Genomic DNA, 15410 nt, shown 5'->3' on the forward strand with positions numbered 1-15410 from the left:
CTAATACTGATCCTGGAGGAAAGCGGAATTTCAGTCAGCTAGGTGCCTCGTGCATAATGGTCCAAGAGCAAAGGGGAAATGCTTTAGCTTTATGTGGGCTCAGAAAAATGAGAGAGGTTCCCACCCAAATTCTTCACGACGACGTACCACAGCATCCTCTGTGCCTATGGACTGCACAGACAGAAGACAGTCTCTACCTGCTGTTTAGCTCAGGCTACAATTACTTGGGTTTTGATTTCCTGAAGTCAACGTAATGAGCTGTTGCCCACTGGAGAGTGTGGCATTTCTCAGGCCAGCCTACAAGTGGCTGTGATGAATATTGGAAGTCAGTGCTACGCCACAACTAGGGCTCATTCTCAAATCCGTCTGCACAGAAACACCTTGCGAACATGCAACCACCCAGTTCCCTGCCTCGATTCACAGCCCCATCTCCTGCAGCTCCACCCCTGACACACACCCTCTACATACCTGAGCCCTCCTCAGCTCCTTTCCCCTTCCAACCATTCCTGTTCCCTGGTCTGCCTGACCAAGCAAACCACACTTGCCATGCTGACACCATCCTTCCCTTCGCCGTAGACGGGCACCTCCTCAGCTCTCTTTGCTTCATGGCTTCATGCCAGTCTCAGCTGGGGCAGACGACACTCACCTTCACCACAGGTTCAGTCCAAGCTTCACTGCTAGGCTTGACTGGTTATAACAATCCCAAATGCACATTTACCAGCTGAGTAGCCAAGAGATATTAACCCCTGCTTCACCAGCACTGACCAGTACTGTGTGCTCCCACACAACACAATGCAGTCACACAGCAGCATCCAGCACTCCCCTCTCCACTGTGGGCATCTTCTTCATACACTGCCCAGGAAGCAGCTCTGCTAGCAGACAGGCAGGGCACTGTTTCAAAGGTACTTGAAAAGGAACACCAATAAATAAAAGTGAAGAAAATCAGAAGTACATCTATAGGTGAAAACCCTTGTCCCACACCAGGAAAGTCAATACAAGTGAAGATTCTGGCTTCAGAATCCAAATATTGTGATGTTGAATAAAGACATTTGTTTCAGAAGAGGCCCAGTGTTGGAAACCCTTACTGACTTCACCAATTTCTCCAGGTAAAACGCAAAAATAATTACTACTAACAGTGACATTCTAAGTAGAGATTGTTAATATTAACACAATGGCTTAACAGGAACCTTTATGAGGTATGAACGCTGCCTCTCTTCCCGCTGAAGAAAAGACTAATACACATGTGGTTTTGATGCCTGGATTATTTTTCAAGAACCTTCTGTCCAGAAGAAACAAAGACTTTGCAGATGTAGTCCTCAGCCCTGCAGCTGCCCAGCACAGGGGATTTCTTACAGATCTCAAATGAGAATAAGGCAATTTAAGGTGCTAGAATAGACAAGAAATGAACGCCCTGCGGCAGCCCTTTTTGAAACCTTTGCCGTTTGTAGTGGCAAGGGCCAGGAATCTCTTTTCTTCTTATGAAGAAGCGGAGCAATGCCTTTGGAAGGCTTTTTTTCTCCTTAAGATGCAGAAGCACAGATCTTTCTCGGTGGTTTTTTTGGGCGGGGGCAGACTTGGCTGAAGATGTACCCACCTCAAAGCAACCAGGAAATTTCTGCCTGCAAAGACTGTGCTTCTCTCACACAGACTTCTGCAAGAACTATGTTGGTGTAGTAAGTGCTGTAAAAAAAGTTCTAGCTTTATACTTATCGACCTGAAACAGGAAACATGACCTTGCATTGACTTGAGTGTACTGTACTTTCCTACTTTCAAACCCATTTTGCCCTATTTTCATATGTCTGTAGAAAAAAGTGGATAGTCTGTAAACCTCTTTTTCATCATCTAGATCATAAGGGCTGTAAAATTGAGTCTGAAGACAACTTACATCTGATGGTACTTCTCTCTTACGCATATACCTTCCTCTGGTTAACTGCATATTTTCCTGAACTTAGAGGCAAGATTAAAAAAAAAAAATATCACAAATATTAATTCTAAAAGAAGTCCTGGAAACAGGAGCAGAAGTTAAATGCTGAAACAGAAAACAAAGAAAAAAGAAGATTCACAAATTTTACACCTCACAAGAGTTTGGATTCAACAGAAGTTTATACTTTTGTTTTTTTCCTCTAGAGTTAAAAAAGCAATTAACATTTTTAAGTACACAATTTAAAAAATAGTGTTTTATGATTGACATGTTTTCAGTCAATTTCCTAAATGGCTTTAGCAAAATCAAGCACAATTCCTACAGTTACAGCAGTTCAACATTTATATGAAGATATTTATATTGTAATGTTCTTAAGTTATGCTCTCCACATCCTGGAATGGCCCTCTTTCATCACATAATTGATTTAAGTGTCATTTGTGAAATGTGTTCTACTCAGACACATACCTGTTTTAGCATTCTAGCCAAATTCTTCCAAGGGGCTTTTACAGGGATAAATCAGGGTTTTAGATCTATGACATTTTCTTAAGAGGAATGCAGATGCAGTTTCTCATTGGAAAGACAGTCCTATTTCCAAATTAGCCCAATTGACAATAGCCTAACGAGAGGCAACATGATCTATACCACACAATTAGTGTTGCGTAAATCCTAACGTGGTGCTAAAACAACAGTGAAAAAATGTTTGGCTAGAGGCAAAAAATTCAGCTCTCTTTCCTTCCGCTTCTTTGACTTAATGAAGAGACACACACTTAACTAACTGCTTTGGCAGGCCAGCAGGCTGTCTTTGCTTAATAGTACCATTAGGAATTCCACAAGGTTTCCTAATATTAAGGATCTTCAACATATACTTTTAAAAAGTGAACCTCAGGATTATTTTTCTTTTCAAAAGATTCTTTTTCTCTCACCTCCTCCCACTAGTTGCTGCATCAGGCATAACAATACACAAATATGCAACATGCAGTCCAAACTGGGCACTTGTTTGTCACAGGAAAACTCAATACTTAAAGAGCACTCTGCTAACGAAAGGATATTCAGAGCAACTCTGAGTTCACAAATAATAGAAAACTACCTTCCCCATATGCTTGCTTCAGGCTTGCCACATACATCTGTCTGAATTTGCTCAAAGGCAGGACAGCTCTTCATTTTACAGGTCTGAGTTGTGAACATGTGAATATGAAACTGGAATTGTGCTACAACAGAAAACAAAGAATCTAAACACCAAATTGGGTCATACTTGTCCTTCTTCACACTTAATTAGATTCCTCTTTTTGGCTAGTTCAAGTCTTTCTAGATCTAGTAATCTATAACAAAGCAACAGGCAGACAAGCATTTGAAAGATGGCTGGCTTTTGTCTTGGAGTCCACTTTCTTTTAAAAAAATAATCACGTAACTTTTAAAGAAAAGATACTAGTGCCATAATCCAACTAGTTTCCTCCCCTATCTGTTTTATGCAGTATAAAATATAGCAGAAAATATAATTATCAGCTGCCTAAAAATGCGTAACATTTTTGTTAGAACAGGGGCAGGGGTGGGGGGCAACCAGAGATCTAAATGCGTAACCAGTAAGAATGTTAACATGCTCAGTCTAAAACCACAGCTTCCCAAACATCTGCTTAGCAGCCTAACTTTCTATAGTAAGAGATTCACTGAGCCAGAGGGGAACCAAGCATGAATGCGGAGCCCTACAATATTGGCCTGGACATCAGCTTGAACGGGGCAGGCTCAGAATTGGATCACTCCCAACAGCTTTTCTTCCCCTCCAATGTGCATGAAGTCTCTGATCCAGTGAACACCTAATTCGTTTAGTCAAACTGGAAGTTCTACTGATACATTAGCAAATGCATCATTGCAAATGCATCACTGCTCTACAGCCTCAATGTTACAGTATGCTTCACAGGAGAAAAAACTGATGGTTCAAACTCTATCAAGCAGAGGTCATAAACTAAACAAACCCACAGTCTTACACATCATTGGCCAGTGTTCCCAGCCCTAGACTAGAGTAGCATTTAGTCAGGTCACAATCTTTCTCCTTCTGATACTGCTCCAATCTCGAAAGACAGTACCAATTCTTCAGGAAACAACCACAGGGTAAGAAACACTGCAAAAAAGTACCTCCAGACACAGACAGGCTAAGATGATTAGGACCAATTAAGGGTGGAATCTAAGACAGAGCCTTGCCATCTGCACTCTGTGTTCACTTGTAAAGGCAGGTCTGTGACCAACATATTTACTTTACGCTTGGCATGACTGTGTTTGTGGTTCTTTATAGGCACTGAATGCAACTAATACACGATGCAAAGCCCTTGTACATAATTTTGGATTCCGACAGCGAGCTTGACACAAAATTTTAGGAGGTGCGATACTCACAGCAGTGCTGTGAAGTCTTGGATTAGAGTTTCTTCTATCACAGCCTCCAGAAAATCTTAAGACATGGTTGCTACAGCCATGCTAGTAGATGACATGATCTGAAATGACTGGCACTTCACAGCCTCAAAGACCTCCTGCACCTTACAAAGAAACAGAGCACAAAAAATATTGCAAGGAGTAAGAAAAAGTTATGCTGGTGACCAAGTACATGGGAAAACAATTCGCATATCAAAGTGAAAAGCATCTTCTGATCAAAGTCTCTCTCATTACTCGACCATCTTGTACACAGGGTCTCCAACTTGAATCGTTCCAGTTTTGTCAACGGCAAAGTACCTTCCAAAGAGAGGGCTGGATTTGTATATGTGTTGCTCAGATGGATCACATAAGCGGTAACTGCAGAGAGAGAGCACTTCTTTAGAATCGGTGGTAACAAATTGTGAACATCAAAATATCAGTGATGAGAGAGAGGACACCTGAATAGTGATGCCCTGTTTCGGTCACCATACTAGACTAAAAGATAAATAAATACTGTAATTAAGAGAAACAAGGAGTTCAAATGGAGAAAAAAAAGCCTGTTTGTATTCACGTATCCGTGTATAATACGCATACAGAAGACTTTGTAAAAAGAAATGCCAAACTTGCAAAGTTATACATCTGAATACCTTAAATACCTGTTAGCCCAGGCATTCACCCTAGCAGAGATGAAAGGGACAGGGAACGTAAAGTTTGCAAGAAAGAAGAGAGAACTTCCTCAATTTTCTTACCGTATAGAATTGCAGAAAGTAGAATGGAAGCCAATATACACAGACCTTTAAACTGCATCATTATGCCCCACACATAATTCAAACCACTTTTAAAATACTAGTCTAACATCTGTTGGGACCTAGCCTAAATCCACTCCCACAGCCTAAGAAGCACTGGTATTTTTACAACCTTTTCAATGTTTCCAGGGGCTCCTTCCTGTCCAGGACCCCAGTGTCCGGGTTAACAGTTGTTAAAATACACCTGCAATGACAGACAGTGCCAAATCAATAACAGCTTCTTATCATAAATCTCTATACATCTATATAAAATAATCAAATGTTTACCTGGCACAACACACTGTCCCTTTCATCTCCACATCGCCAATAAGAATCTCCTCCCAGGTGTCCTGAGGGAAGGTAATACACAGATTAGACATATCCACATGCAACCATTTTTCCAGGAGTGGCACAGTCATTCCTAGAAGCAGCAGTACCATTCCAGGTGATCACCTTTACTTGTACCTTCAAAATAAGTACAGTTATATTATGGTACTATTTTAATGAAAAACCAGCAGTCACTGCATTCATCCAATTCAGGATCCACTAGTAATTATATCTGGAAGAAAGATACACAAGTAACAAATCCCGTTTTGCAGCATGGACTCGTCTGAACCTAAAGCAAGCTTATTCTTACTGTATGTGTGATAATCTGATCTGTGACCTCTGATAAGTCACCATTTTTGCAGAAAGGAAATTTTTAGTGGAACTAAGTTTTCACTTCTCATCTACACAAGCTGCCTATTGCAATCTCTCTTGAAAGACAAAAACCCATTCCCACTTTAGGAACTTCTTAGATTTGGGAACTTATCTGATCTATCCAGAGCAAATTCTTTGGAAAAATGGCAACATGACATAAAAACACGTAAACACCACCATTACCAGTTCACTTCATCACCAGATACCTTCCTAGGTAATGTTTTTTGAACTACCAGAATATTGTCAGAGATGCAGTGACAGACTGCAGTATTGCAAGGGTCAGTTTTACTCTTGTGCCAAAGGCTGTAAAACTGTCAATTTACAAATTGTTCATTTGTACCATTAATTGATCAATTAGAGCATGCGTAGCTTTCCCTACTTTACACTTCAGATGAGCTTTCAGTAGCAAGCCTGTCATTTAAATACCCTTACTTTATCCTTTGCCAAGCTAAATAAGCACTCACGGACCTGTCTCCTCCCTCAGTGCTTCACATGCACTGATGCGAGCAGAAGCTGTATCTCTCTGGAAACCAGTTGTAAAAATCACGGAAGAGCAGCTTTCCTCATCCTTGTAGGCACCATCACATAAGGAAATTTGAGTTACAAAGAAACATAACCAAGCCTTCAAAAAGGCACTTAAGACAGTTATTTTACCTCCTCAAAAGCACCGCAATCTGTCACAAGAATATTTGGCCTGAAGTTCTGTATCTTAACTTTCTTCTCCAGCCTGGTATTTAAATCTTCCAGTGAAGCTTCTGAGAGGATCAAGACTGGGCTACAGTCAGGATAGGCAACCTACACAAACAAACACAAACAAATCCTAAGGCTGCTGTAAGAGCACGGGATGAAAGTTACTGAACAGCAAAAGGACAGATATGTTGGAACCAGTGGCCACGTATTAGCCGGACTGTTAGGCTGCTGCACTCAGATTTTAATTTTCCTGAAAGTAGGTTAACAAGTAAAATAACATGCACTTTCCTATTTCAGTAACCATGGCAAGTTCCGTTTGCTCAAACTGTAAAACTAAACTTCTACTTATAAAATTAAACCAAAATTCTATAAGCTACCACATCTTCTTACAAAATAATACTGTATGCATGTCCCAGACGTTTATTCTAGGTGTTACAGACAGAATTAAGTATATCAGTAAAACATGTTATGATAAGTTATGAAAGGTACTTAAGATGTTTATGGACCTGCTGAACTTATCCGGTTGACTATAATCCACTAACTGGATCTTTCTATATAATGAATCTATCTTATCACAACACCAGAGGGAGTTTCATATACAGAACAGCAATACCAAATTGCAACTGTCCATTCGTCAGTCTAAGTTTGCTTGGAAGTGGGAGGGCTGCCCTTTTAGCAAACAAGGCCAATGAACAGTATTAAAAGAAAACTCTTATATATGCTAGTTCCACAGAAAAAAAAAAAAAAGGAAATTTGGCAAGAATTTCAGTGTATACCTCTCCTCCTGTCTTTCTCTTACATTATCCTTCACCATCCCCCACCTTGTACATACCTTTACAACCACAAGAAGATGAGTGGTGAAATACCCGTACAAACGATTCTGCCCTCTTTTCATGTTAGGATTCCTGAATGTCACACCTCCTAATCTGACATCCCTTTTGCTGAAACCTAGTCTTCTGTATTGGTCTCAGTGCCCTTACATAATAAATACATATCTATAGAAGTCCCTAATTGAATATACCTTCTCCTCTTTGTGCAACAACAAGCAAAACACTGATGCCCTATAGGTAATAACATCACATCAGTAAGGCAAGGTATTCACAATTTGCGTTTGCTTAAAAAGCTTACACTCATCAGGTACAGTTCAAAACATCTTCCCGTGAGAGCTGTTCAGACAGAAAGAAGGGCATCAGTGGCTTCAATGGCATGAGGATGACTGAGCACAGCAACTCCTTTCCCTGCCTGCATTAACTTTATCTAATCACACACCTTCAAGCCTCTTCCCACAGAAAAAGATAGATATGAAACCTCTGTAACCTTCTTTGGATTTTAATTCCTAGGCCCACAACTATAGAGCCCTGGATTAAGCATCGTTCCTTTAAACAAAATATGAGGTAACACAACTCATATCAGTACACTCCTAGACCTAACAAGGGATAGGGAACGGAGGGTTTCTATGCAACACATTACACCATCAAAACATCTTTAAAAAAATAACTTTTTTATATTTACTGAGGCACAAAAGGAATGCTATTCTGCAATGTGATAGTTCCTCTTCAAACATCAGCATCAGACTCTTTAGCTGTGAATGGTCAATAGCTTAGAACAGATTTAAAGTAGAATTCAAGCAAGTCATCTCATCATAGAAAAGAATATTCACGTGGTTTAAGTACATGACTACATACCTTGCTAAACTGGGCTCAATCAATCATCAATGACGGAATGGGCATGTTTCAATGGGTGGGTGGGAAATGGTTAAAAGAAAGTACTTCTGAGAAAATAAACATTCATTTACCTCATCTGTGTTTCGGAAAAGTTTTATTACGTCCTTTGACTTTCTTGGCACCATGGAGGGCTCAAAGTGCACCAGTCGATACGGCTCTGAATTCAGGAAAGTGGTGATCCACTGAGCTACTTCATCTCCACAGTCCCTGCCTTGGATATCCAGTCCGAAGAGCCTGAAGAGTCACAAGATGCATCAGCAGGTTAGCGGGAAAGCCAAAGGCTCAAGGATGTTTATTGTTCAAAGGCAAACAACTTGTTTTAATACTAGTAGCAAGATACAGTAAACAAACCACCTGGATTATAATGAGGTGGAAGTTGGTTTCTGAATTTGGCACAAGGGTCATTCCCAGTGTGCAACATCTTTGTGGCCACCTTGTTTTGAAAGCTAAGTAATATGGACATGGCCAGACAATACCAGCTGGTAAAAGAATGAGCTGTGAAATAGCCTTTAGGTGCACAGAGCTAAATGTCACATCAATGACCAGTAACAAACCTACCTGTTTGCCATACCTGCAAGCAAAAAAAAGGGTCTACTCTTGCATTTGCACACCATTGCAACACGAAAAGATAAAAGGTAATTAAATTCAGAAAATGAATCATAGTTTGAAAGGATGTGGTTAGTTACTGTAATTGACATTTACAAATGTTATTAATTGTAAGTGTCCCTGATTGTTAAGGAAGCTCTCCTTCAGATTTTTGTGCTGTGAAAGTTTAGCCAGAGCTGAGTGAAACTCTCAAGCTCAAACTTAGCATATAGAATAGCTCAGTATCTTAAGAGAGGTTAAAGATTTATAATGGAAGCAAAGTCCATGAGGCATAAAAAGCCACTGGCAGCAGAATACAAACAAGTTTACGCAAGGAACACTCTCCTGGCAAGAAAAGGTCAACAACTCAACCTTTCAATAAACTTCCAACACCAGTCATGAATAGTTTTACTACTCTATTAAAAGTAGCGATTTTGACCCAAATGCACTGCAGTTTCCTGTACCTCTGCAATCATACCCTGGACAGCTTAAAGCATAGAGATGCCCAGGCAGTTTGTCTAGTCCGAGCCCAGCTCCCAGGAGCCCTCCTTTACTCATCTGGGGGAGAGATGAATCATTAGGGTGCTGGCAGCAACATCGCTGCTTTATTTGCTGGGATCCCTGTATCAATGCTGTGGTACAGGTTGGGGTTAAATGCCATTGCCACAGACAGCATTCAACTGCCTTTCTCTTCCCTCCATTCTCTCAGTGTCTGCATGCCTTCTGGCTGACAGGACAACAGAGGTGAGCTTCCAACACTACTGTTTTCCACCCAGGAAGCAGATCCATCCTGAGCACTCGGTGGTATAGGGATCCATGGGACTAAATCATGCAATTTAAGTATTGCAACACAAACTGACATACTGACAAAGGGCACAAATGAAGAACATGCTTCTTAACCAGATGGCTATAGAAACCCTCTAACATTTGCACAAAGAGAAACAATGCCTACACAGTGGCTTCAGTCCTACCTTTGACTCCCCCCAACATAGGATTTTTAAATATCCATGTAAAGTCTGCACCTGGACGTACCAGTTTTAAAGATTAGCATCTGCACAGCCTTTTGCAGCGAGAGGCACTACTGTATTGCCTCAGCTCCCAAATGCCGGGCATGAGCCAGCACCAATCTGAAGGCATCATGCTTGCCCAGTGGTGGAATAAATACAAGTCTGTGCAGAGGGCCTTGGTGGCAGAGTGTACTGTGCAGTAAGACAGCTACTGCTACTCACAAGCTGGAAGGGAAGAATCTAGGAGCAAAACCCAAATCTTCATTTGCCTGAATACAGTACTATTCCCAATCCTCATTCTTACGAACGGCTGAATGGATTAGAAAGAATCAGCCTTCAGCTGACAAATGGCAAATTGTTTAAGCACAGCAGAGTCATACAAAACTTCAGGTTTCCTCCTGAAAAGTATGAGGCTATGTTTAACTATAGGTATTGCTAATTTCACATCCTATGACACCACCTACATTACCAAACAACTCGGTAATTTTTAAAGTCTGTTTACACACATCTAACGTTTGCTTATTTGCATTCCCAAATTCTAGCAATTTTAAAGCCAGAGTGTGCTATAGTTTATTAAGGCAAAGAAAGAAAAAAATCAAGAGAAGAACAAATCACTGAGATGTAAAATTTGAAAATCTAAGATAATTTTTCATTACTGAAATGCACTTAGTCTATTTAAATATTTTTCTAATGGCACAACAAATTTTAGAAAAATAACATCTTGAAAACTGCATGTTTCTTCTGTAGTGTATGTGTCATCAGCTAACATATACACATTATAGACAGATTTTTCAAAGACTGTCCTATTTCTCCATGACTTGTAACTTGCACTGGCCCTGTATAAACAGAGATACTGAGCTATGCTGATCAAGGGCTTCCATAGCAACAGATTTATGCTAAAAGCTAGTGAATGCAGTTTCTTTTCTGGCACTCTTTTAGTTTTAATTATAGCAGCTGGTACATTAACCTTCTCTGCTACCCAAAGGAAAAACACTTATCAGTATCTCCGTATGGGCTAACACCATTTCCAGTTACTAAATGGTCTTACACATTAATTGACATTTTAACAGGGAAAAGGTTTTCCGCTTCCCCCTGGCAATTTTCCAGCATGGATTTCAATACATGGATAAAATAACTATGCTTGCATTCATCTGGCATAACTCTAGGCACACAGCTAAATGACTACAATTGTAACCCGTTCACCTGAAACCCCTTTGAGATAGCACTTACAGGGAATGACTTGCTCTCTGGGGATGCCCTTCTTTCCCTAGTGACCACAGAGTAAGCCTCGGGCAACCAAGTTATTAATTTAGGCACCTCAGTTAAACACCTACAGACAGGGGTGAGCGAATCTAAACCCTTACATCTCACCAATTCCAAATGGCCAGCGTGTATCCAAAAATGCTGACGCTACTAGTGGTGAGCAAGAAATACCAGTATGTATGACTGAGGCTCTGAGATGCAATTGCTCACTCAAGCAAAAATGAAAACACTGTAAGTAAACACAAATGAGTAAACATGACACTCTATGCAGACTGAAGATCACAGTTCATTTGGCAGATATAAAATGTATGGTCTTTGAATACTGTGTCATCTTTTCCTGAGATTTGTTTCCATCAGCGTTTAGCAGATTAAAACTAGACCTTTTGTTATGACAATCAATCCTGGCCTCCTGTACAACACACGGCAGAGAATTTCACAGAATCACGGAATGGTTTGGCTTGGAAGGGACCTTTAAAGATCATCCAGTCCAACCCTCCTGGCACGTGCAGGGACACCTTCCACTAGACCAGGTTGCTCAAAGCCCCATCCAGCCTGGCCTTGAACACTGCCAGGGATGGGGCACCCACAACTTCTCTGGGCAACCCATTCCGGTGTCTCACCACTCTCATCGTGAAAAATTTTTTCCTTATGTCTAATCTAAACCTACACTCTTCTAGTTTAAAACCACCGTCCCTTGTCCTACCAGTACAGGCCCTAGCGTGAAGTCTCTCTCCATTCTGCAGATGGGGAGGCAGACCCTCCCAGAAAAGAAGCAGAAGCCCCCAACTTCCACCCTCCAATTTCTGCATAAGAAAACGCAAACCATCACACAGTCTTGAACAGCAAAGCATGTGAGTGAGAGGCGGTATTTAGAGAGAAGGGAGGGCAAACAACCCTCCTTCGCTTACCTGCAGTTCAGCACGGGATTTTTCCTGGGGAGCTTTACAGGCAAGCACAGCTTCTTCATTTCCGGGGCCTCCAAGACCAAGTGCCCGTTCTCACAGCTGACAGAGACGAGGACCAGCCGCGGCTCCTGGCGAGCTGTAACCATGTGCCCATCTTCCTTGGTCACAAGCCAGAACCTGTAGCGTGAAGGGGGACAGAAACGCGTCGCCCAAAGTTAAAGGCCGACGCCGGGTGCAGGCTGCTCCCGCAGCACCGCGGAGCGCCAGGCACGGCAGGTGCCTCCTCAAGGGCGGTGAAGAACAACGCAGCGAACGAACGCGGAGCCAGAACCGGGCCCGACCGCGGCGGGGCCTGCCCCCGGCTCGGGCCGGCCAGGAGCACGGCGCCTCGCCCCGCCGTACCTGTCCCGCAGCTCCCCGCTCCGCAGCCCCATCGGCGTCACCTGCGCCCGCCGCACCGCCACCCCCCGGCACGACTTCACCGGGTACACGAAGAGGCTCAGCACCGTCCCCACCCGCTGCAGCCGCCGCCGCCGCCGCCGCCGCCGCCCGCCGGCCCAGCGCCAGGCCCCCAGCAGGGCGCCCAGCGCCAGCAACGCCGCCGCCGCCCCCCACAGCCAGCCCGGCCGCGCCGCCCGCAGCGACAGGCCCAGCGCGCCCCTCGCCCCGCTCATGGCGACTGGGCCCCGCCGGCGGCGGCGCGGACGCCCGAAGGGGCCGGGGCAGGGGCCGGGGCCGGGGGCGGGCCGCGAGTCGGCGGCCGCCCCCCTCCGGTCCCGCCGCGCCTGGCGCCTGAGGCACCTCGCTGCGGGCAGCGCGCCCGGGGGGGGTTGGCCGGCACCTGCCCGCTTGCCCCAGGCCGAGGCCTCCGCGGGGCCGAGGGCTTCGGTGGAAGAAGAGGGCGATCGCAGCGTGGAAAATAAAAGTTTGAGCGCTCGCTGCCGGCGGCCAGCTTGACGAAACACGGGCAGCAAATGCGTTTCTTCTGACATCGGGGCTTTTATTAAAAACGGCGTCGCAGGAAAAGCATGGGCTGCCCGAGCAGGTGAAATTCAGCCGTTGGGTGTGACTCGGGGAAGAAGAAGGGGGACACGGGTGGCTGGAGGCGAAGAGCTGGTGTGGGGGGCGGCAAATGGCGGCGCCCGAGGTTGGGGTGGGGGGTCCCCTGGAGGCCTCCGCCCACCCCAGCTGCCTGGTACCAAATTCATGAGACCCCCCCGAGAGCTTCCCTCTTGTCGGCAGGGTCGCGGGGAAGTCGTTTTGTGGGACACCCGGCTGCGAGGGAAATATGACATCATAGAACAGGCTGGAGTGGCAAACGCTGCTGTCCTCACACGTCGCTCCTCGCAGGCAAAGGATCGCTCCCCCGGCTCCCCCGTTCAGGCTTGCAGGGATCTGGAGGCCCAACTCACAAACTGAAATTTTTAGGACCAGTGTGCCGAGACCAAAGTCCCAGCAGGTAGAAGACGGGGAAGCTCTGCGTTGGGCATTTCCGAGATTCAGGCAGCCAGGCCACGATGGATTACTGGAAATGCTACGTCAATAGCATCCTGGCGGACAGGAACATTGAAGATGTGGCTGTCATGGGCCTCTCTGACAATAACTGCGTGTGGGCGGCCAAGCCAGGAGGGCTCCTCGCGGCCATCTCGCCTCAAGAAGTGGGCTTGATCACAGGCCAGGATCGGAAAACGTTCCTGCTAACAGGAATCACCATCGCTGGCAAAAAATGCAGTGTGATTCGTGACAGCCTGCTGGTGGACGAAGACAACGTGATGGATGTCAGAAGCAAAGGCAGTGACAGCAGATCCATTTGTATTGGCAAGACCCCCAAAGCCCTGATCTTCCTCGTGGGCAAGAAGGGAGTCCACGGAGGAGCCCTCAACCAAAAGGTCCACGATATGATTGTGGGCATGAAAGCATGAAGCAAGTAGTGCCAGACATCTTCTGCCTGAGCACAGGAACACAGTTGTTGCTGTAGCAGAGAAGGGAAATAAACCTGATTTTGTTGCAGGTGTCTTTGCCTGCTTCTTTCAGGTGGCGGGAGTGCTGGGCAGGCAGCAGTGCTGGGACACTTAACAGCCTGCCTGACCAGCTGTGGTGCAGAAGGGAGTAACATGTACATTCCTCATCAGAATGCTCGGTATTACTTGAGTGGTCTCCCAGCCATCTTGGGTAGTTGCTCCCTGTTATTCTCATTTTGCTGACTCTCATTTTGGGGTGAAGGTCTCTGATAACATTAGCTTTGAGAAAAGGCAGGAGGGAGGGCAATCCCTTTGCCCTCTCATTTGCCACTTTGCTGTTTAAATCATGCCCTAATGCCAGTCATGGTTTTTGAGACCTACCTTCTACAAGTAGGCCACAACACTAAGGATAAGCAGGACTTGTGTTTATTTTGAATTTGCCCCTGGAACAAGCCCAGTTTATTCTGGAGATTAACTATTGATCAGCAGAGCCTTGCACTGCTGTTGGACTGTGTGGGAAGCACGTGCCAAGATAGTCTGCTGCCTGCTCACCTTCTGTATCATTTGAAACCTCTTCTTAACTGAGCAAATTGGGTTTTTTACAAGGTAAGTTACCTGTCTTGTATCCGTGGCATGGGGATCTTCTGAAGTTTGCTTCCTTTCTATCCTGCTCAGTCACACTCTCTGCCCTCCAAGTCACAGGTCCCTGTAAGCCCCTGTAGGAGAATGTGAAGTTGTGCCCAACACTGCAGATTTCCTCCTCCATTCACCACAGTACAGCCCTCTCCTTCTGCTTCTGCTTGTAACCCTAAATGGCCAGTCTGAAATGAGGCAGAACTGGTGCGCTTGAGATGGGACTGATGCAGGGAAGGCTCGAGGGGTATCTCCGGCAGGGCTGATCTCCTCGTGTGGGCTTTCCTTGCTCCACTGCTCCTGGCAGCCGTGGCAGCTGCCTGGCAGTGAGCCTGAATCCACCTCACGCTGTCCCACTGCAGCACAGACGGGCTGCGGCCACTCACCACGGTGAGACACCCCCTGTTCCATACCCCTGGGACCCCCCCACATCGTGCCAGGTAAATCATAGGTGCTAAACTGCTTGGTCTGGTTTGACCAGACCTCCCCCACCACCTTCAAATCGTTGACCCACTGAGTCAAAAATAATTACTCGTGATGACTTTTACGACTCTGCCACAGACATGAGAGGAGAGCCAGCCCTGCTGAGCAGACTGAGAGCCCTTGCGCAGTCTTTGATAACCATTAATATTCTCATTTTACATGGAGTCAATATTTTGTAATTTCATTGAATTCACACAGAGATCTTTGATCTGCAGCTGCACCCACAGGAGCAGAAAAACACTATAAGGGGAACCAGGCATCTAATGTATTAGCAAAAGTTCAACAAAACTGCAATGACTGCCTAATTAGTAAGCACTGTCCAATAAGCAGTGCTTACAAGCATGAATCAAAACA

General features: G+C 44.8%; 2 protein-coding genes across 2 annotated transcripts; one reads left to right on the forward strand and one right to left on the reverse strand.

The window, feature by feature from the left end:
* Positions 1-2084: 2084 nt before the first annotated feature.
* Positions 2085-12986, reverse strand: MTARC2 (mitochondrial amidoxime reducing component 2). Its single transcript, XM_075042599.1, has 7 exons — positions 12382-12986; positions 11983-12156; positions 8291-8453; positions 6460-6600; positions 5395-5456; positions 5240-5311; positions 2085-4699 (listed from the first exon to the last, which is right to left on the reverse strand). The coding sequence occupies exons 1-7, from the start codon at positions 12969-12971 to the stop codon at positions 4573-4575; spliced, it is 1329 nt and encodes a 442-aa protein (XP_074898700.1). The 5' UTR covers positions 12972-12986; the 3' UTR covers positions 2085-4572.
* Positions 12987-13114: 128 nt separating this feature from the next.
* On the forward strand, positions 13115-13956 carry PFN3 (profilin 3). Its single transcript, XM_075042600.1, has one exon. The coding sequence runs from the start codon at positions 13497-13499 to the stop codon at positions 13899-13901; it is 405 nt and encodes a 134-aa protein (XP_074898701.1). The 5' UTR covers positions 13115-13496; the 3' UTR covers positions 13902-13956.
* Positions 13957-15410: the final 1454 nt, after the last annotated feature.

The sequence above is a fragment of the Buteo buteo genome, chromosome 12 (assembly GCF_964188355.1).
Source record: "Buteo buteo chromosome 12, bButBut1.hap1.1, whole genome shotgun sequence".
Taxonomy (NCBI): Eukaryota; Metazoa; Chordata; class Aves; order Accipitriformes; family Accipitridae; genus Buteo; species Buteo buteo.